A 24,134-nucleotide genomic window follows, 5' to 3' on the forward strand; every position below is an offset into this window, starting at 1 on the left:
TTTTGAACGAAATTCGTTACAGTTTACACGTTTTGTATAAAATGTCAGCTAGAAAAAGGCAGACCACTGTGGAAGAACGCAATTTAATTATTCATCATTACGAACAGGGCAAATCACAACGTGAAATTTCTAAAATAATTAACAGAAGCCGGAGCACAGTGGAATACATCCTTAAGAGATATCGTGATGAAAATCGTATTTTAAATAAAACGAATAAAGCAGCAAGAAAATCTTAACTGATCGATACGAGTGGCATATTTTGCAACAGATGAAACAGAATCCGATGCAAAGTGCGCCAAAAATTGCGAACAAAATGGAGCAATTTTTTAACTTTTTGCATCCCGAAACAATTAAAAGGGTGTTAAGAATAAATAATTACAATGGAGGAATGGCGCGACAAAACCATACATTAGCGCAAAAAATAGAGTTAAGAGTCTTATTTACGGACGAAAGTAAATTCACAGTAAATGAAGTGAATGGAAGGATTTTGGTTTGGAGAAAACCCAACGAAGAATTAAATTTTAAAAACTTAAAACCAACATTCAAACATGGAAATGGATCCATTATGGTATGAGGATGCATGGCAGCATCCGGTGTGGGAAATCTTCAAATAATAGAAGGAAACATGAACAAGTGGCAATATAATTTGGATATCTTGAAACAAAATTTAAAACAAAGTACAGAAAAATTGGGAATTTTAAACACTTTTCACATGTATCAGGATAATAATCCGAAGCACAAAGCTGCAATAATAAAAAGGGGCTGTTATATAATTGTCCGAAAGTGTTGGAGCCACCACCACAATCGCCAGATTTAAATGTATTCGAACATATATGGCACGAATTAGAATCAAGAATTAGACAACATCACATCCACAATAGAGAACAATTAAAAATTGTTCTCCTTGCGGAATGGGCGAACATCACGAGCGAGATTACGACTTTAGTTTATTCTATGAAAATAGACTGACAGTGGTCCAAAGGAACAAAGGATATGTCACAAAAAATATTAAATTACAATTTAATTGTAATTGATATTATATCTAGTTTTGTAATGTTAGTTTTACTTTTAGTGCTTATGTATGTAGTACATGTGTGCATGTAGTGTTTATTCTCATCACTTACAATATCTATACAGAGATGACTGTATCGGCATTATACTAACGTCGATAATCTGATATCTAACGTATGAAAAATAGAATTTTTTGTATATCTTATTTAAAGATATATACAAGGTTACTAATATCAGACTATGTCCCCCTCGAAATCAAATAAGTTTGATCTAGTGCATTTTGTCTATCACCAAAAGCGAGGAAGTTATTCAGGCGACCTGTTTTAAATGCTCCACCCTATATATTAGATAGAAAACACCATTAGTTATTTTTATTACAAGGGTTTGAATATTGAAATTTGGATTGGTTCCTGAGAGGGCGGAGGAAGTGCTTACGGAGAACGTCTGGTTCTTTGAGAAGGAGGTAATTTACGTTGGAAAGGTCCTCGAAGCTCACGAGTTATCCGGATATTTCTCTTCAAATTATGTACGTGCACCTAAAAGGGACCAGGGTTTGGGTGTTTGAAGATAATGATGTTATCCAGATAATTCCCAGGCGTATAAATCCTTATTAGCAACGCCCCGTATTCATACGCATTATTCAAATATGTGCGTGCGCGCCACTCTCCCACTTAGGCAGCCAGTAGATATACTATAGATGTACAGTGGGATATCTCTTGTTTATACCTCTCGAAAATTTCTCATTTGTATCTTTTCCTCTCGTAGGCTAGAATAGTTCCCTTTCTTTAAAAAATAATCACTGAAAAAAATTAATTCATTTGGGCAACAGACAACGGTGCCCATCAGGTCCCTTAAAGTTTTAAAATTTTTTATGCTTTTAGAATTATTAATGACTTTCTCAGAAATGGTAAGTCCTATCGAAATTTTGTTCAAACAACATTAAAATGATACAATTATACAATTACATAATTACCAAATTATACAATTACACAATTACAAAATTATACAATTTCTGCATGTATCATTTATTTCGTATTCCAACCATTTTAGAGATATCATTATAATTGTAGAATACAAAATGAATCTTTGGTGTGAACCGTAACAAGTCAAGATAACAAGTAACAGTAGAATGTAGAAAAAAAAAGCAAATTCCAATTGAAGTTTTCACAGAAAGCAATTGAATAGAGGGAAAAAAGGGATATGTATAATAAATGAAGTAAAGAGAATCACACCTAAAGGTTATTTTTACCTACTTTTTGGCTTTATACCGTTGTACTTAAAGTACAGTGATTTCCGGAATTAAGAGCGTCTGACATTTGTGTAAGAGAAAAAAGTTGTTTAAAATGTCGAATTTTACAACATATTTAAAAATCATCGAAATCGATGACGGAGTAGCTAATCTATAAGGTCATCTATATTTTTAACCTTTTTTAAATTAGTTTATTAATTTATTTTACTATATACTACTATCTTTGTTTTGCAAATCTGTATAGTTTTTATTTAACCCCTTCCCGTGCCATTTAGCTCGACGAAATTCGGGCCCAAACGGTAGTCGTCAATGCGTGCTAAACAGACAAAACGCTCGAGAACAGTCGCAATACGTGCCGAAATGTAAAATTTCTTTGATATCTGATATATAGGCACCTTTACGCGTTACTACTGTTGAACTCACGAGTCTGATCACGAGTCAGACTCGTGATATTCATGTTTGGGCCAAAATCTTCATCACGAGTCAGACTCGTTAAAGTACGGGAAGGGGTTAAGCAAAAAAAATTTTAGAAAAATGATAGTTTACAACTTCTAAGAAAACATATTCCTTCATCTACAAAAGTGATGGTGGTGGGTTAGTTGTCTGTACCATGGTTTATCTAGTCACTTTTGGCTGAAGTGTACTTTAAGTAGCGAGAAAGATTTGCAAATAACCTGGAGTCTACTCCTCTGGTAGTAGTTGGTTATACAGGGTTGGTAGACGTTTAATTAGCTTGAAGCATCATAGAAGAGCAAGAGCATGGCGAGTGTTTCTTCAGCTTCATGCTTGACTTTCCTTTGTTTTTCTATTGTTTATGTGCTACAGCCAGTGGGCGGGTGCGTATCACTAAATGTAAAAGTTTTATAATGCTAACTAAGGAAGATATTCAACTTGGAAGTTCAAAAAATTATGAAATTTTGGGGATATGTAGTGCAAAGTAATTTTTTTGCTATCTAAATTTTTTCTAACAGGGTAAAATCGACCCCTGAAAATGCGGCTGTTTTTAAATTTTGTGTTATAACTCAAACTATAAGAGATAAAAAAAGTTTTCAGACAAAACTTGTTCCTTCTAATTATTAGATTATAGGATTTAAATTCAATAAAACACAGTATATTTATCTCAAAAAAAAAACTAATTTATTATAAGCTCGGAATGACGTCTTTACTCTGTGAAAGCTGAGCTAAGAAGAACGCGTTCTGAAAATGCATGGAAGAAAATCTGGTGCCCACTTCCAGAAAGAATAATAATGGCCTGGGTCTGTAACGTGTTTATTATACAGGCCTTTAGGTCTAGATACGGCCAGAGGCCCATTGACTCTGGTTACTAACAATAAGTTAGACCCTTTTCTTAATAATACACTTGTCAGTGTCTCTCAACACCAAGATTCATTTTCCTTTATAACTAAAAGATTTAATAATCCAACACTAATAAAGACTATCGTCTGATAACAGATTCATTAATTGTTTACATAATTACAAAAAGTTATACACAAAAATAATAATTTTTTGAGATTTATCTTTTTTATATAAAATCTCAATCAATAGTTCTGATAATTATGAAATACATAATTACAAAACAAGTATTTTTGTTTATTACAAATGCAAAGGTTTCTTGTATTGCTGCATTTCTTCCCCCGATAATAGAACCCCTTTTGGATTCTGTATGCTACGTGATGAATGCGATATTTGAATAAATTTTAATCAGTTTTTAATTTTCTATTTGCTATCGGATTTATAAGCCGATGAGAGAAGTTCTTCGGCCAATAATTTTTGTAACACCTATTAAAATAAAAAAACTGTCCAAATAAAATCCCACAAATAATTAATTTTGTTACTATAGTTTTCCCAACACTTACAAAAATATGGTAATTTATATTATATAGTACATCCCAATTAAAGAAGGCCTAAATATCTCCATTATTTTAAATAATATGAAAAATATTTATGGCACGATTTAAATGGTTTTCAAAGAGAAACATCGTGGAAGACAAATTTTTTGTTTGCTCTTTTTTTCTTTGGTTGCTTTCAAGATCATCTGAAAATCATTATGTAGACATTCAGATGTATTTTTTAACCTATTACAAGATGCAACAACAACAACAACAAAAAATATACATTTTCTACTCAAAGGATAATCTTGAAGAAAAAACTAAAAAACAAAAAAGAAGTAAATAGAAAATTGTTTTTCCACAATATTCCCCTTGAAAAAATATTTAAATTGTGCTACAAACATTTTCCAGAACATTTAAAACAATGGGGTTATTTAAATGATTTCTTTCAGTTGGAACACCCTGTATGCTTCTGTCTCTTGTTACTTAAGGGATAACTAGAGAGAAGAAGAAAAAGAAAAATGAAAAATTGTTACACATATGTAACTTATTTTTGTAAGAATTTCTTACTTTTAATATAGTCATCAAACTTCTCTTTTATCTTCACACGTAACAGATAATGCAAGGATTTAACACACAATTAAAGAGTATGTGAATAAATCTTAAAATACATAATATTATGAATTAAGCTTTGTGGTAATGAAATTTTTCAAAAAAATGTTGAAAACAGAACTTTCATGTTCTGAGTACGAAATTCAGCAATACAACAAATCTTGTATTTGTACCAACAAAAGTATCTGTTTTTTTCTAAATATTATTTCGTAATTATTTAAGCTACTAATTAAAATTTCACGTAAAGAAATGAATTATTTTTTAAAAAATTAATATTTCTGTATATAACTTTTTTCTAATTACATATATAAACAATTGATAAATCTCTTACCAGATAATAGTTCTCATTAAAAGTTACATCTTTTGTTCGAAAAGTATTTTTTTATCTTTTGTAGTTTATTAGTTATATTACAAAATTTGAAAATAGTCGAATTTTCACGGGTCAATTTTATTTCCTTAGAGTGAATTTGGGTAACAGACGAAAATTGTACAATATTATACATATCTACGTATGGCTACGTATCCCCAAGGTTTCATAAGTTTCTGAATTTCCAGATTGGGGATCTTTCCTTACGAGTAAGAATAAATGACCGCAACATTTTCAGAAAATTCTTAACTATACGTTACAAGTTTTGCATTTAATATCGTACATCAGGAAATTAAGCAATTTGCATGTACTATTTAAAGTAGCAAGCTTAACCGCTATTAATGCTAATGAGCTGTAAAGTTGGCACTTGCAAGAAATGCGGGTCTGTTTCGTTGCAGCATAATAGATCGTTATATTCAAATGCAATCAGAAAGACGGTATATGTTCACACATTTTCGTTATTGATCCAAGAGGTCGCATCTACTAATTGCATCGTGTAATGAAGAGAGTAAATGAGATGCATAGTCACTTAAAATGAAAATCGTGCATCTACATCTATGCAAATTTTGGTATACGTTAATTCAATAACAGCACAAAATCAGAAAGTAAAACATATTCTTTAAAATATTAAAAGGTCATTGAAATCGTCCAATCTTGACATTAAAAACTTCCTGTATTTTGCAATAACAATGAAAAAATGAAAAAATTTTTTTTAATGGGACCAATGGGAAGACATACCGTACAAGATGCATAAGGTTTCGTTCCGATTGGGTCATCCATCTCGGAGTATGTAATCGGTGAAAAAAAAAAACATACTGATCGAATTGAGTAACCTCCTCCTTTTCGAAGTCGGTTAATGAGTGTTATGGAACTTGACATTTCCAATATTATAATATGCAAAATACAATATTACGTATATGTACTACTTTTGATCCATTTTTTTAGTTCCTCTTCGATTAAAATGCAATCAACTTAAATAAACATATACAGTAACAGACACAAGTACAGGAACATTATTTAGGTAAATCAGAATACCTTTTTCAAAATTGGACCAATTGACTAGATTTTTTGAGAAGCTATAGTGATGTACTGTGTATTGATGAACAGAAATCCCATGAGAAGGCCGAAAATCTGATCGGTCCAAACGGAAAGAAGACACCTTATTTCACACGCATTTTCGTGTGACGAAGAATGTCTATGAGACGTATCGAGACTGAGTGAGATAGTGCAAGGCAAGCATTGGCGTAGACATACAGTGGATCCGAAAAGTAGTGGCATATATTTTAAAACAAGTACAATTTTTTCGAAATTGAACTAAACCACTTGAGTTTTTTTTTAAGTACGAAATGATATATTAAATATATTAAATAAAGTACGAAATGATTAACGGTAGGTCAGAAAACCCGACCCTCGTAAATACAGAAATCCTACGCCTATGTAACGTGCGACGTTAAAAACCCAAACGTTAGAGTTACGAAAGCGTCAAATGGCGGGAATTGGCGGAGCAAACGAGGGTCCCCCCTTGCCCCTGCACAGTACTGTTCGTTGCTGGTAAGTTGTCGAGCACCAACAAACTGATCCGACAGAGGGGTAAAGGGACTGTGCATTCCCTCCACCTAATCCCCTCTAGGAACCCGTAACTTGAGAAGTCAGCGTTTACATGGCATAGGCGTAAAATTTCCATATTCGCGGAAAATACATTTAACTATATAAACGTGCAATTTTTTCGGGATATTAGTGGATTTTTTTTGACAACAGTTGTTATTATGCAAAATTTATGGAAATTACATTATGGAAAGTGTAAAAACTCTTTTGTTTTCTTAATAATGTAAACCACGAATTTACGTCTACGTCAATGCGTCCGAATCGTCGCTCGCTATTGCTTCATCTCATTCTGTTTCAATGTGTGTGTTTAGCGACGGTCGTCACACGATAGATTTGTGGATGTAAGGGCCTCGGCCAATAAACATAATACCTGTGACTGGAGGTACGTCAACGAATTTGATTGGACATTTGACAGGACAACTTACCAGCAACGAACAGTACTTTTGTCGTTTTAAAAAATGACAACATGTCGAAAACGCAAATAATAACAAATAGTTAACGATGCGTTTTATAAATTTTTTAACTGAGCCTATGATGAAAATTCAAAATATACCTATTGTAAACATAAGTTGTATACATGCTGAAAATCTCAATCATTTAGAAATTATAAATTATTGAAATGAGCAAAAATCGCGACTTTTCACCTAAGAAAACTTTTGTTGTTATTTTAAGAAAAAAAAATTATATTAACATCTCAATTTTTGAATATTTATGGATTAATACTGGCATCCAACCGTAACATGACGAAAATTATACAGGATATGTTCTAAAACGTATAAATATTAAGCATGTGCGAGGATCTAAGATTCTAGGTACCCGATATTCAGGACGGGTCGAGTTTTCGAAAGTACCTCATAGCATAAGAATATGAGGATTTCCGAGATTTCGAGTATCCAAATCACGTTTTAGGACGTGCTTTGTTGAATATGAGCGCGAATTAGAAGTACCTATAGACACTATTTAAAACTAGTAATATTTTTACACTAACAAAAAGAAGATTATTATCGGCAAATATTGGGTAATTATCTTCCTTTACATGCCAATTTAAAATAAAATACAGGGTGAGTCAGATAAAGTGTTACAAACTATTATCTCGGAAATTATAGCAGCTATCGATCTAATTCCTTTTTAAATTATACCTGATTGTGTGGTGTATAAAAAACTTTTCTAAAATGGCTAGCATAGAATCAGAATAAACTGACGCCGTTTTTCTTAAGTGGAATGCTATACTAATTTCTTTTTATTTAAGTACCTTTTATCAAAGTGGATAACATTTACTCGAATCATTTTTTAATATTCTCAATAGTTAAAGATTTATGGCAAAGGGAATATTGAAGGAACGAATACATACTTACATTAGAAGCATCCATCGAAAATTAAAACAAACGTATTTTGCCTTAAAATTCGTTTTATTAAATATTGAAGATGATAATTATTTAGTTGTAAAAATGTATTTATTCCTTTCACAATGTTCCCATGAATCAATTTCTTATTTCTAACAAGGAGAGGGCGCGATCGACGGGAAACGCATTTTCTTGAAACTTGCAGTATTTGAAGATGTCCTCTCCAAATTTAATTTGGCAAAGCAGTAGCGCGCGTCTCTCAAGATTTTCCGAGAAAATTGCATGAAAATTGCATAAAAATCGCTGTACTCCGTTATAAACAGTTTGCGTATAAAATTAAACAACGCTTCAAATGGGTGATGGCGTAACGTAAAGTACTGGTAATCAGTAGGTTGCTGGTTCGAGTCCTGCTCTCGATAATTTTTTCGATACTTTTTTTTTGTGGGCATTGGGAAAAAAATCGAACATAAAAATAATACATGTTATATTCACTGTACTATTGCACATTCTGATTAATGACACGATCCAGTGTGATATTTGTCGTAAAAACATGGGAAACAGTAATTGTTGCGACATCTAGCACACAATATAAACGCAGCATTCATGCAAGAGCACGCTTTTTTGAAGACGTCTACCGGAAAACATACTTCATTTACATTAACAAATACTTCTCTTGTATCAGAGAGTTTGGACGCAAACCATGCATACTTTTACAAGCCATTTTTATAAATATTGGGGAGGATAGTTGGTGATGTACAATAGAATGAATCTTTATACAGTCCTCACTAGAATTTATTTCACGTTTCTCCTGGATTAGGTATGAACAGTTTTGTAGACGCTTTATTAAATTTTTTACCTGTCTGTTCCAACATTTTCTTCATGCGTGGAATTTCGCGCCGAAACCAAAACTCATGCACTTTTCTCCTTATGCCTAATATCGCATCCTTGGACGTCTTCTCCAAAACATTCATCCGGGGTCTCTTCTTATTTGGAGACGTTACGGTGCCTGTTGATTTGTATTCGGACAAGTCAACTGGCCGATTCCGGTCCGTTTGGAGAGCAATTCTATTAGCGGTCTGTACTTCATATCTGAACGTTCCTCCTTCAGACTTTTGTACAGATTTATAATGATCATCTTTTGCGAAGATCGAACGAACTACAAAAAGAACAAAGTTTTGTACATGTCACCACACTACACAAAGTATGATTTCAAATATACATATTTTATGTAAACAAAAAAGAAATGTTTCGCACTTACGGTATCGAAATGACGAAAATTATACACATATCTTTATAACGCGAGCTTACCTTTCCTGATGGATTTCTTCTTGTTGGACACTGACCAGGTGGTCCGGGAACTAACCCTAACCCTAACCCTAGAAATAGTAAAAAATGCCAATTATAATAGAAATCGAATGAAAGCCAAGTTTAGACGAATTTACCTACAAATTCCACGCTATGATTTACTGACTTGTGAATAAAGCTTTCTTCGGCAAGTCCTACGTACCTTCTGCAGCAGTCAGTGTGAATTTCACTACTGGCGATAACGTTTTCTTTAATTATGGGAATTAGGGTTGCCGCTTCACGATTTTCAACAAGCATCATTCGGCAATCTTTAGTATAAGTATCCACCATGCCTAAGACCCAATGGCTCTCAACTCTCCGGCCACGGTTATACTTTCTCTTACCAAATTTTGCTTCGTCAATCTTTCAAATAACATAAAAATTGCAGAAATCAAACGGAATAAGAAATCATACAAAAATATAAGAATATCGAATTGTAACATAAAGTACCTGAACTACATATAATAGGAGACCCCGATTCCGTACCTTCGCCTAATTTTGGTTTTCCATTTTGAATACTGAAGAAATGGTCCAGTACCGTTTCCCGGCAGTACTGAAACCATTCCGCAATTGTTGCAGACGATAACAAAGTGGAGTTGTTTTCAATATCGTATAACTCATGTATCGTATACTCGTACGAAAAATCTCGTAAAAAGCAATAAATCAATCTTTAAAAAATAAGTAACATTGGAAACAGTTTGAAGAATGCATTAATTAATCTTCAAAAAAGGAATCTATGGTCGCCGCAAATTGTTTGCATTTGTCGCGACTAACGACACATCGAAAGCGACCAATTCTGTGATCTGGTGCAAACCATTTCATCGTCTTCCGATGAACACGGCACATTTTAGTCACCCGCAATAATCTATGTTCGCGAGCCCATGCAACAGCCGCTTCTGTCGACTGAGGCAAATTGGTAAACTTCCATTTAATACTTTGCATGATAAAGGAAAACTTTAGGAAAAGACCAGAATCGCGAGGTACAGGCGGAGAAACAATGCAAGCTACAGGTAGTACAACAAAACACGTGACAAATGTAACAAAAGACATTTTATTAAAATGTGACAAAAGACATTTCATTCAAATGTTCGCCTAAACGGCCGCCACGTATAACTTCTGAACCGATGGATTCCGTGCCTTAAAACTAGGATTTTTAGACTCTACTCGTAAAATACTTCAAGAAGGTAAAAAATAAAATCATTTTTAACAAAAAATACAACCGACTTCGAAATGCACTAAAAAGTAAGAAATAATTTCTACTTCATTTATACAAATACCCAACAGCTATTAATAAAACCTATTCACTCGTTAAATTGTATACTAAATACATTTCAACCTTTTCGGAGGCGGCGCAAAATTAATAATACCCGAATATACGATGCTGTCAATAACGATTTGATAGGTTGTTGACGCCTGAACTAGTAGAAGAAAGTTTTTAATTTTGCGCCGCCTCCGAAAAGGTTGAAATGTATTTAGTATACGATTTAACGAGTAAATAGCTTTTATTAATAGCTGTTGGGTATTTGTATAAATGAAGTAGAAATTATTTCATACTTTTTAGTGCATTTCGAAGTCGGTTGTATTTTTTGTTAAAAATTATTTTATTTCACACTTTTTAGTGGAACGAGCAGTACAGTATTGCCTCGAAATAAGCAAGTGGCTCGGGACCGAACAGTTGCTTATTTCGAAGCAGGTTGCTATTCGGCTTGACTTCGTTTTCGAAACGAGACGATAGAGAACGCGAGAAACGAGTGAGGGATCCGAGATAGCGGCAAATCATAAAGTGATCGGTCGAGCAGCGATGTTATTTTTTCAACAAGGATAGAACATAGCATGCCCTCTCATCCTCGCACTATGCTTTATTTCGAAGCAAATATACCAAACTGAGAAAGCATTATATATATTCCATCCTTCTTCTACTAACCGATGTCACTGCTCAGTCGAGTGTGAAATTTATTATCCTAAACATCGGCTTCGCGCTTTCATGAACCTCTCACTCATTTCTCGTATCTCTCACTTTGTGGGCGACTTCAAACAAAGAAGAGGTGATAGCGAGTTGCTTATTTCGAAGCAATGTACTGTAGTAACAATAGTTTTTCACGAATATCTCGGAAACTAAAACTTTCCGTTAATTATGCATAATAAAAAAGTTGTTCAGAATCATGTCCCCGACAACATATTAAAAGGTCATTGAAATCGTCCAATCTTGAGATTAAAAACTTCTTGTATTTTGCAATAACAATGAAAAAATGAAAAATTTTTTTCAATGGGACCAATCGGAAGACATACCCTACAAGATGCAAAAGGTTTCGTTCTGATTGGTCCATCCATCTCAGAGTGATCGGTGAACACAAAAAAAAAAACATACTGATCGAATTGAGTAACCTCCTCCTTTTCGAAGTCGGTTAAAAAAGGCCATAATTTTTGGGCCCCTGAGGTAAAGTTCAGCCAAATTAATGTAATACACAACAAAAAAACTCAAAAAAATACAAGACACTTCGATAATACACGCACTGGCTACCCGCTATACACTCCAAATGATGCGCTTTTGCGTAGATGCACCGCGTGGAGGCGCTTCAGCGATGTTCTGCGCAAGCGTATGGGAATGGGATTATAGCCAATCAGGCCGAACATGCGCACAAAAGGACGAAAACACGTCTTTTCGCAGTTATGGACTCTGGTGACGGCAGATATAACTAATTAAATTAATCGTCGATAACATATATGTAGGATTGGGACGGGCAGAAGGTCGAATATCTTATTTGCATTCAAAGAAATGTTTAATTATAAATTTAAAAAAAATACATCGAGTACGTCCGCTCGCGCTCATGGCTCGACAACTAATGTCTCGAGGCCCGTTGCCTCTGCGCTTTTTATTTGTTTTCCCGCTTCTAGACTTTTCGGGAACAATCCTATGCCTTCTGGAAAGGACTGCCTGGCAACGGCCATCGCGCATCAAATGTTTCACTCCTACATATATAGTCTATCAATAATGGAGGCATCCAAATATATTGATTATCTACCATTATCTAAAAGTTTTTCAATTTCCCTACGTGCTGTAATAGTGAATCACATATAGTTTCTAAATATTTTTTGGTTTCTGTGTGTCAGGTAAAATGTAAGGTCAACTTGTTGTAAACGCCACGACAATGTTTTTATAGAGGCGACTGATTTAAAATTGTGTACAATAGCCATAACATTACCAAAACTATTAAACACATTTTTTATATCTTCTCCAATATTGATCATGTATGTATCATAAAACGGAAAATTTTTATATTTCATTAGTTGCTTTAAAAAAATTTTCAAAAACGTCTTTTGTTCCGCCTATTTATCATGTGCGTTAACGAGACTTGGGTTCAAAACTGACCAGTGATGTACCATAGGACAGGTATAATGTCTCCCTGTTGACAATTATACAATTCTCACTATATCAAAAGTTTTCAAAAAAATTCAGTAACTATTGATTTGAAATCTGTTTATAGTTTACTTATTAACATCTGTATTCGATAATAACCTAAATAATTAAATTGCATACTCATGCATTACAAAAACTAATCTAAAAGTGCATTTGGAGGGGAGGGATATCAGAAGGATCAATTAGCCCCTCTATTAAGAAATTAAAAACCTTTTTTTTGATATAAGTATTGAAATATGTTTAAAAATTTCAAAACACGTTGTTGAGAGTAAATAGGAATGAAGAAAATATTATTATAATACTAATTGTTGCGACAGTGGATTGAAAAAGCAGTAAAGCAAATAAATGACTTGAAGCTTATTTTATTGTGTCTAGGAATTTTTAAACTATAACACTTGTTCTGCATATGACGCTTGCTTGTGACTAACTGACTAAACGCGTAACGGTAGCCGGTAGGCATGAAGCGCTGCGCAAAAGAAAAAGGAGAGAGAGACAGCAGAACAAAGCTTGCTTCCGTCTCCCTCTTCATCACAGAAAAAGCATGAAAAGATCATCCTCAACATTAATGATAAGAAGGTAGGTTTCTTCACCCACCTGTTGGATAACTATGATTACGCTATTGAATAAAGTAGTTATAGTACGTGTAATTAAACAATTTATTTTATTTCAAAAAATATATGTATACGTATAATAAATCGATCAAACGAACTTACCTGTACGTGAAGTTCGATCAATGTTATATGAGAATGTTTCAGGGTTGAGTTTAGGGGCCTCAATCAAACAATCTTCGATAAGACGGGGGTATCTGCGCAGCAATGTTTCATTTATATCTTTTACATGATCAGTCGTTGTCCACTAACATAGCTGTCAAATCTGGGTGCACTTTCATTTTCTCTTTTTCAGTCTTGACAGAAGTATCAAGTGCACGAAGAACTTCGTCTAACTTGAGTGGTTGGTTTGATGTAAGATTTTCGTCTATCTGTGTCTGCGACGCAGCTTGCGATCCCGAATTAAGAAAAGGATCTGAATTTTCCTTATCAGCCACTTCTGTCAGATCACCTATGTATATACTAGGCAATAAATCATTCTGGATGACTGTCCTTAAAGATAAGTTCTACCAGAAGAAGTCTCTACCTCTAGTCAAAGTCATCGCCTCGATTTCTTTTTTTTTTTTTTTTTTTTACACTTATATATTTCTCTTATCTGATACTGCCAATGGAGAGTTCCGTGGACTTATCTCATTTGTGGTAGTTCGGGCTATGCCCATAACCTCCCGGTTATCCGATAATATAGAGCTCTCCTTCGAAGTAGTTTTGGCTAATTTAGCCTGTATCTTTGCTCATTTCTTTCGAAGATGCTCTTCCTCTTCTTCCGACCTCCTTCTCCTCTTAAATTTTTCCATTTTCTTGTCTAAAAAACTTTATTAAAAATCCGGTACACTCGATAAAACATGTGCTTTCTTCGACACACGAAAAAGCAATGAGGAAAGATGGCGCATGGGGAGGGGAACGGCTGTGCCATCTGTTAATTTTTAAACACTCTGAAACATGTGTATTTCCGTGGCTAGAAAAGCATGCTGCATATGTAATCTCGAAGAGCGAGTACTATAGTGTAATAAAATTAAAATACTAGTAGAAGCAACTTTATTCTACGATATAAATTAATTTCCTTTTCAAGATTTCGTAACTTCTAGAGATTACCCTCATTACCCTTCTATCGATCCGTCATTGGCTATTGGTAATCAATATTTGATAGCTGGTATACAGGGCGAACAAGTTGATCATCGTGAATATCTTAATTATTTTTAAAGATAAGAAAAAGTATCGAATAAAAGTAGCATTTTGTTTGAAGAAATAACAAATATTATGAAAAACAAAAAATTTTTTTAAGGTGACATTTTCCCAGATTTCAAGGTCATCATACTCAAAGTCCATGGATTGATTTTAACCTCAGCTATTACACCACGATGATAAAATTATGCAAACCTATTTAAAAAAACATTGATGACCTTGAAATCTCGAAAATTATGACGTTAAAAACAACTTTTTTGTTTTACATAACATTTGCCCCTTCAAAATAAACATTTTTGTCTTTTGGTATCTTTCCGTGTGAAATATTCAAGCTGATCAAATTACGTTGTTCACCCGTAATGTTCCACTTATCGTATATTTTATACTTAGCAACATTAAGTCGCAGCACAACATGTTCTATATCTTTAGGAATATCCTACCGGAAATAGAAGAAAAATGAGTGGGAAATGTCAGCAGGCTGCTCACACCACGCCGAGGAAATTATTACCGCGAGGAATTTGCGGCTGTGCTTCCTGCAGGCGGTACCTTTTCCGGTATTTCTTCCACTTGTCGGTAGTTGCAACGTTATTTCTTGATAATCTTATCGCTGCTTTTCGATTTCTTGTTCTTTTATTTTAAGTTCTCTATGATAACAATTTGATAATAACTTTGCATCCATAAATATACAAAATAAACGGTAATAATTTATTCTTTGTTCGGTATATCGGGCTTTTTTCACACTTTAATCTATTGAAAAAGATTATATAAAAAAGTAAAATATAATTTGAAAAGGCGTCGTCAACAATTTGAAGTATTTACTTTTAATTTTATACTAAAACTAAACCTAAATCTAACCTAAAATTTTCGTTAGATTTTATTATTTGCAAACAAGTGTACAAACAAGTGCTAGTATCAATATTTAAACGAGTAAAATATCATTGGAAATAGTATTGCAAAGAATTGTAAGTATTTTTGTGTTTGTATTACAACTAAAGTTAAACCTAACCTAAAATTCACATTAAATTTTATTATGTTCATTTAGAGGTTTGTTTAGTATTCAAACAAGTGCTGGTTCTATTAGCTTCATTACATCATCACAGGACCATTCTCGTGATTTTGATTTATTCATTTTCGAAGAAATATAAAATTACTAGTGAACAATATTGAGAAATGTCACTTCGAGCGCGTGATCGATGTAAACGTGTTTAAACCTGCAAGTACTTAATAGGCGCTCGTGAAAAATTGCTGCTGTCGCAATTTTACTTGCAAGAACTGTCGCGATCTTATTTGCATTACTATTTACATTTGCCAATTGCTATCTGGCAGGCTGTCAGACATTTATCGCAAAAGTTTTCTTGCATGCGGAAACACGACCTTACTTTGACAAATTTCAATCGGAATATATAAAGATTTGAAATGGATCAAACAAGCAATCAGTATGATCAAATTTCAGGTCGTTAGAGAAGAAATGATGCATTTATTCACAGAATTTCTAATAGTTATAACTTGTGCAAGTGGTATTTTACTACTATTTTATGTCATCAGATCGCGTTGACATTTTATGCTTCAAAAAATGATATTAATTTCTCACCCAACCCAATATTTAACGAGATAGCGTTATTTAAAAAATGCCTTTCTGATAAAACAATGACAGTTAAAAATGAAATATGCCACGGAAACAGACGTAGAAAAGAAAGAATCGCAATTTTAGTTGCGGTGAATATGTCAGGGACAGAAAAACTGAAGCCTCTGCATGTAGGGAAACTAAAAAAGCCGGGATGTTTTGCGGATTATAAATCACTGCTTCTATATCACGCTGCCAGCAAAAAGGCTTGGATGATCGCTGAATTATTTGCTGACTGGCTGGTTAAGGTCGACGAGAAGAAAAACATCATATTCTTTTGTTAAAAGGTAACTATGCGACATATAACATTATACTTTTGATTTAATCGTTCAAGTGCAATTCTTTTCTAGTTAAACCTTTTTTTTTAAATTGATATCTATTAAAAATTTTTGAAATCTGTATAGCAAATTGTAAGGAATATTATTTTGCACTGTAGAGTTGATGTCCCAATTACTGCTACTTTAAAATTATAGCGTAACTTACATATTTTTGTAAGCTTTCTCTTTCTTTACTAAATTTATAGTAGACTCGCGTTATATTGCCGTGGACCGGGCTGTAGGAATGGAAAATATTTTAGCTTTCTAATCTTTCGTTTGAAAAATGAGAAGAGATAAAAATGTATTATCTTCGTAGACTGTAATAGAGAAAAAGCGACACTGGTATGCTTGAAAATGTTACAGTTACCCTTATGTATTACTTTTATAATGGCAGGTAGTATTAATAAATTCTTTATTGTCTGCCTTCTATTGGCCTTTCTTGAATAATTGTGTGCCATACATCCTCTTTAACTAGAAGCAATTCCACCTTACATTTCCATATTTGGAAATTTGAATTGTTCAATTTTGTCACTGTAAAACGTGCCTCTGCCATTATTTTACGCCACATGGCCTGGGCCCATAACCTGTTAGAGTTACCCTTATGTTTTATTTTTATAATGCCAGGTAAGATTAATAAACCACACACGGTCTTACTAATAACGAAATCCTTAATTGAACATAAAGTGCTTCTATTCTGATTAATACACTAAATACATTTAAGCGGATTACAACCATCACACGCGATGCACGCATAATTGGATCATCGACGAACAGAACAAAAGAAACGCGAAACAAAAAATAATGAGCCGGATGCCACACCGTAGCGCTACCTTGCGCAAACTTATAGTACTAACGCATTTTGGTACCTTTTTCAACTTTTAATCTATCCAACAGAAAATCTATATGAGCGTCAGATTGTTTAAATGGCAATATAACAAGAGTTTACTGTATTACAAATTAATTCTTATAAACACGACTTTTTCACATTCATTCAAAGACTGATACGTCATTCTCTTCTTTATTACCATGTAGCCTCATTCAAAACTATCACAATCAGTACAATATTTTCATTTCAATTTTTTTTTCTTTTACATAAATTAGCTCTAAATATAATGTATTATTATGCGTACAAAAAATTGCACACAAATATATTGACACGTATAAAAAAGTCACCTGCACTGAATTTAGAATATAGTATAGACGTATTTTAGAAAAGTATGGACGAAGAAATTAATTTGCCCAGGTTTGCATCGGAATATTTGCATATGTGCGTTTTATAAACAAATAATGTTGTTATTTAAAAACCGAATCTATTATGTTTAACAGCTTAAATAAAAATATCTACAAGAATATAGCCCAAATTTAGTTTACTTTACTTCAGTTGTTTGATTATAAATAACGTAAAATGGAGAAGGCGTAGAGAAAATATAGCTGTCACCTTTGTTTTTTTAAATGGAATGTCCAATTTTTCATACTCGATTTCGATAGATTGACATATTTTGAGTATAAAAGTATTAAGGTGCATTTGTCCTAAAACTTACCTTTGCTGGGATATTTGATTTTTCTCATTCTATATTTTATTTTCTCCACGCCTTTACTTGCAAGAATATCATTTATACCATATTATGTAGTTTCTTAAACCCTACAATTTCTGTATCATTTTCTTGTACTGTTTGAAACAACCAAAATATTTAAGTGGACAAAGCTTGTGAGGCACACTATACATTGCTCATTTGCTCCTCGAAGGCTCCTTAATAAGTTCATACTTTGTCACTTTCATTCATAAAGTGTAAAATTTGGTAGAAATCCACTTTGTTGAAATCTATGATACACACATAAGACGATATTCCAATTTTTATTTTTTAAGAGGCGAAAACGGGGTTAGTAGATGGTCTATGGAGTACTTGTACACTGAGTTGCATTGAACTTGTCGCAGTGAAGTTGGCTACAAATTCACTAACACATTCACGCTGCGTCGGTGAGACGATGGGCGAGATCGACTCACCGACGCGGCGTGAATGTGTTAGTGAATTTAGTGTACATTAAAAATCACACGAATAAAAAACAATGGACTTTTCCGAGGAAATAAACATTTTTAAACAAAAAGGAACAAATAAATATGTAAATGTAGGAAATAAGAAATGTATCGGCCGACGTTTCCAGAATATTCTGGATTCCACTGCCAAGGGCGGGGGCAACTGTCGCAAGGGGTACGCGACGCGTTCGAACACGTAAAAATCGACGTTCAGTTGACGATAGTGGACGAGACGACAACGTTCGGGTGTAGATGTGCCTTTGCGACTCGCGACGAATCCGCGACGAATTCGCGATAAATAATAGTTTTAGTGTAGTTCGTAATTAGATGAAGTACCTTGATAAGCTAGTAAAAGCTATGTATATAAATAAATTAGAAAGGCATCTACAAAGATCGCTTGAAGCACAGGTAGTCGACCAGTAGTAGTACATATACAATTACTATTCCTCAACTATAACAGAGGTATATTTTGCACTTGGTACACAATTTATTACGTAACTGCAGAAATAGCAGGCATACATGGTTAATGCATGGTGCTGCTGAATGCGACGCTGTTTTGGCAAGAGAAATAACATTCAACTCGTTATTCGTTTTCGTTACTACCCCTGCTGTTCCCGTTAGTCGTTATCGTTGTTGTTATTGTTTCGGTTACCGTTATCGTTACCGCTGCCTCATTTTTTCGAATATTTTTCTATCTCGCACAAATGTTTGCCTTTTCGCAGTATAACTTGGAAACATTGTATACTGTGAAGTGAGGTGATGCCAATTTATTTAAAAAAGAATCTTTTTGTCAATGCGTTCACTTTTTTCATGATATTTCACTTCTTTAAATATTGATACTGGCACTTGTTTCCATACTAACGATAAATAAATTTCTAAATAAAAATAATGAAATTTATCGTAAATTTTAGATTAGTCTTAATATAAAATTGATTAAAGAGCCTTACAAGTATATGAAATGGTATTTTTTATCAGTTCAATATTAGGGGTTGTTACCAGCCATCGAACTTTGTATTCTTTATAAAAGGAAAAATGCAATTTACTTTCACAGATCTATATTATAATTTTCAAGCACTTTCGTTTAACATTAAAATATTATTACAAAGTACATTTGTGAACTAGTAATTGTTAACACTAGCAAATTGTTATATTTGTAAAAATTTGTTTCGCAAAAAATAACAGGGTAACAAGAAAATATTTCTGTTCTTCGTTCATGTATTCCTCCATGAACTCAAGATATCAATAGACTAATAAGTTTTTCGAATCACACTAATTTTCCTAAAGATGAGCTATATCGATAGTAAAGCTGTGCAAAAATCAGTTTAGTCGGACTTTGGATTTCAAATCCTAGGACACAACCTTACTCATCAGTAAGATTCGCGGAAACGTCATTCGGCACCCCTTCCCCTTCAGTCTCTTCCCCTAATAAAAATAAAAATCCAAAAATGGAAGCTTTTAAATCCTAGACTGCATTTTGACGAGTTCGCCAATAAATGTTCTTCATACTCAAACGTGTCCTTCCTTGGAATCCAACATAAGCTAACAACTTGAAACATTAATAGACAGGAAGCAACCTCTGAAACGTTATGAAATATAATAAAAATTTAGTCACGTTCGTTTTTCAGCATAAAGCACCAAATGTTACGGCGCCCGAACAATATTATAAAAATTGAATTTTCAGTAGCATCCTACTGTGAAGTTACAACAGACACGAGCACGATCAGCTCAATGAGCGACATGGCGAGCAAGCTAGTGAGTTAGCCGATTTCATCGGATTTAGGCAGAACGTGGTTGTTCTACTGATCGGCTCTCTGCACGTAACGAGGATTGGAACGAAAAACGGTAATTGTTTACTATTTGCTCGGTATCGCCGATTTTTTAAAAATTTGCATATATTGAGAAAGGATATTTTAAAACATAGGGTGTTATTGAAAAAAGTGTCGTAAACAATTTCAAGTACTTTTAATTTTATATTAAAACTAAACCCAAACCTAATCTAAAATTTACGTTAAATTTCATTATTTTTATTTAGAAATTTATTTACTATGGAAACAAATGCCTGTATCCATATTTAAAGAACTGAAATATCATTAAAAAGGTGTTGCAAACAATTGAAAGTATTTTTTATTTTATACTAAAATTAAATCCAAACCTAATTCTTCAACTAATTAATCAAGAAACTACCAAGCACAAGTAATTAAGTAGATACTGATAGCAATCCAAATGATTATCAAATCCTATTTTTTATTTATTCCCTATTTGTTATTTTTTGTTATTTGCATTTATTATTACTAAACATTAAAGTAAATCTCTTTTAACAATTTATTGTTTACATATAGTTAGTTTTAGGTCTAGTTTTAATATGCAATTAAAAATACTTAGAATTGTTTAGGATACTTTTTCCAATTAGGTATATTTTCCCTTCTTAAATAAAGTTTTTCAATATATTGAAGTTTGCAAAAAGAATCGGAGATATCGACCAAATGGTCGATATAAACAATTACCGAGAAAGGGTAGTGGGGTAGGATAGTGAGATAGATGTACTACGTGTCACTACTTGTGATGGCGATATTTTCTAATTGTATCGAGATGTATCGATAACCGAAGTACCAATACACATCGTGTCGGGAATAAAATATCAATATTATCGATATCGACATGTACAATTAAATTAGAAGCAAACGTCGGAAATAAAAATGAATCATTTATTCAAATTAAATGTTTTATGGATGTTACATTTAATTATAATTAATGTTTCACATGCAACAATCTGAATTATTTTTATTTACTTAAATTAAGAGAAAGGATTTTTTGTTAAAAATTTTGCGAGCAGCAATTACGTAAGTTAAAGGATATAAATTAAATTCACGAGTTAAATCTAAAGAAAATAATAATATTATAATAATACTTGCTTACTTAAAAATAAAAAAATCAGCAAAAAAATTAATCCTTATAATAAAATAATAATGAAAGTATTATTACTAAATATTTAATTATTATATTTAATCGCAATCCCGATCTTCAATCGTTAAGGCTCCCAAAAATGAGAGTTGTTTCAAATAATCGTTATTTAGGCGATTTTGGAAAAAAGCCGTTCAGCTGATATCGACATTGTAATTATAGCTAAATATTTTTCAGGTAATTTACTCAACGACGAATAATTTGAGTGATTCCAAAATTTAATTGGGTAGATTACCTAATAAAAGTAAACAAAAGTAAATTTAATATTTAGCAATACAAACTTTATTCTCGTTTTAATTGTAAACGACATTATCACTAAATACTTTATGCTTTACGAAAGCGCAATAGATTGACAATAATAAAAATATATATAGTTCCATTTAAAAAAGTTATTTCTTTAAATAAGAATAGAAAAATTTTTTTTGTATTTTAAATAATTAAGGGAATAATAGCGTATAACGAATAAACTAGCCATACTGTATAAATAATTGTATCTAACAATAAGTACAAAGCAAAAAATAAGAATGAATAATTTTCCATTTATTCTGTTATCATATTCGTTGATCTTTGAATCATGATTTATTCGAATATCAAAATTAAATAGAGAGACTTCTATTGAATCCACCATGCGTATGTGAAATTTTTGTGTGTGGATGATAGGTCCATAAAGGGGTGTGTATACGAATGGATGAACTTCACTTTCGTACGAGTATCTCCCTCGTTATAGCTCCAACTCCTTAGTTATTGTTCCAATAGAATAGAACTGGATGGACTCCACAGACCTCGCAAAAGAAGCATTATATAAAGTGTCGTACCTAACTCATTGTCAGCCACCCTTACTTGTTTTGTTACTTATGAAGATACAAAAAGTACTTCAGGAGAAAGTTATTATATCTAATTTAGGGGGAAATTGGGCTATCAGTTTGAAGGTTATATTAACGTCATATTTTCGAAAATTTCAGTGACCTTCGCTTTCTTTTAACACATTGTTGACCAGCAATTTTACGTAGCAGTTATCTCATGTCACCGGGTATTATTTCGTAATTGGGTTTGAAAGTGACACAATCTAAATAAACTTCAATATACTTTGTTTATAATAATGAATTTATGGTAACGTAAATGAATATAATTTATTAGAATGTATAATAAAAAGGTTAATGAGTAGGGTACGGAATTGACACCAATGTAGCTCGCAAAATCAAAGTTCTTCGCTCTCCAAAAGTCAACTCAATTCAACTCACACCACTCCGGATTCCTCGCTCGGAAAAACCTTCGTCGACCCTTTGGGTCTAGTTTTCGTCACTTTATTTTTTATGGCCCTCTTTTTGCCTTTAGAAATATAAACTACAATACTACAAATGATAAAAACTTGTACATACCTTCTATATGTATATTATATTTTATACATATTATATATTTTAGTAATTCTTTTTTGTGCGATAAGCTGTACAGCAATCACATTACTACAATATATTTCAAAATCACTCGGAAAACCGTCACAAAATTGCGATAAAAACCTAAATATCAAGAAAACTAATTTTTTTTATAATAAAGTGAACATGATTGACACGACGAAGAAAGGTTTTGTAATATCCTATATTACTTTGAGTTTCGAAAATTAAAATAGCTAATGTAAGTGTAAACAAGTGTAACCACATATCTTTTTAACATAGCTTTTACGGATATTTTACGTAAAAATATATTTCCCAACTTTTGAATATTGAATAATTAATAAAAGAAAAGAATATGCACGTTTTGAATAGTGTAAATATTATATTAATAATGGAACTTATATTTGAATGACCGAAGAAGCTTACAATTTGTCAAGTTATCAAATGGCGCACTATTCCGAGAAATCTGAAAAAATATTTCAGGATAATAGTAATGCTAATATTTAACAACTGTAAAAGTAAATCTCTATTTTTTGACTTTTTTTTGTGATTTAATTTTTCATGCCTAGGATTTGAAAAGCAGCACTCTAAGAAATTAAAATTACCGTTGTATTCGAAACTCTATTTTCGGCAATAGATTAGTTTTTGCCTCGCCAAGCTCCGGCCTCAACCCGCGGAATATATGTAGATAGTTTTTGCTGTACCGCTGCCGAAACAGAAAGTATGTATGTATTTACATTCGCAAACCGTCAGCTAGGCCAACGACCTGATACTGCTATCTCTGTCAATCATAGATGGACGATGTCATCAGGGCAACAACCTCGCTAGGTGATCGACCGATCTAGTAACACAGTAACGATCATTTTCCAAAGAATTTGACTTTTGAGAAGTTTCGAAGAAATCACCTGGCGGGGTTAAAAGGCGAGGGCAACGGCGCCTAGACACATAAGCCATAACGCGATCGTAGAGAGAGAATACAAGTGTAAGCGAAATAAAGACATTCAACAATCGACAACAATTTTCTAACTATAAATAAACATATGTAGAATATTCTGCAACTTTTTCAGACCTTTTGCACACCATTCAGGGTTATTTCTATTTTACTCTGTAACTATCCTCCTGGTTGAAATACAGGATTGAAATTTTGTGTACCTGCAACGATTTTTTTTGGAAAGCTATTGAATGTTGCATTGCCGGGTAAAATCGCCACTTTCGACTATTTTATCCTACTATACCCT

General features: G+C 33.0%; 2 protein-coding genes across 2 annotated transcripts in view; one reads left to right on the top strand and one right to left on the bottom strand.

The window, feature by feature from the left end:
* The window catches only part of LOC117610861 (trace amine-associated receptor 1), a 274,562-nt gene that overhangs the window by 158,788 nt on the left and 91,640 nt on the right, over nt 1-24,134 (top strand). The gene's annotated exons all lie outside the window — the stretch shown is intronic.
* LOC117610853 (uncharacterized) lies at nt 7,857-10,574 on the bottom strand. Its single transcript, XM_034338682.2, has 4 exons — nt 9,811-10,574; nt 9,524-9,723; nt 9,325-9,392; nt 7,857-9,172 (listed from the first exon to the last, which is right to left on the bottom strand). Exons 2-4 carry the CDS (start codon nt 9,649-9,651, stop codon nt 8,814-8,816), a joined length of 555 nt encoding a protein of 184 aa, XP_034194573.1. The 5' UTR covers nt 9,652-9,723; nt 9,811-10,574; the 3' UTR covers nt 7,857-8,813.

The sequence above is a fragment of the Osmia lignaria genome, chromosome 8 (assembly GCF_051020975.1).
Source record: "Osmia lignaria lignaria isolate PbOS001 chromosome 8, iyOsmLign1, whole genome shotgun sequence".
Taxonomy (NCBI): domain Eukaryota; kingdom Metazoa; phylum Arthropoda; class Insecta; order Hymenoptera; family Megachilidae; genus Osmia; species Osmia lignaria.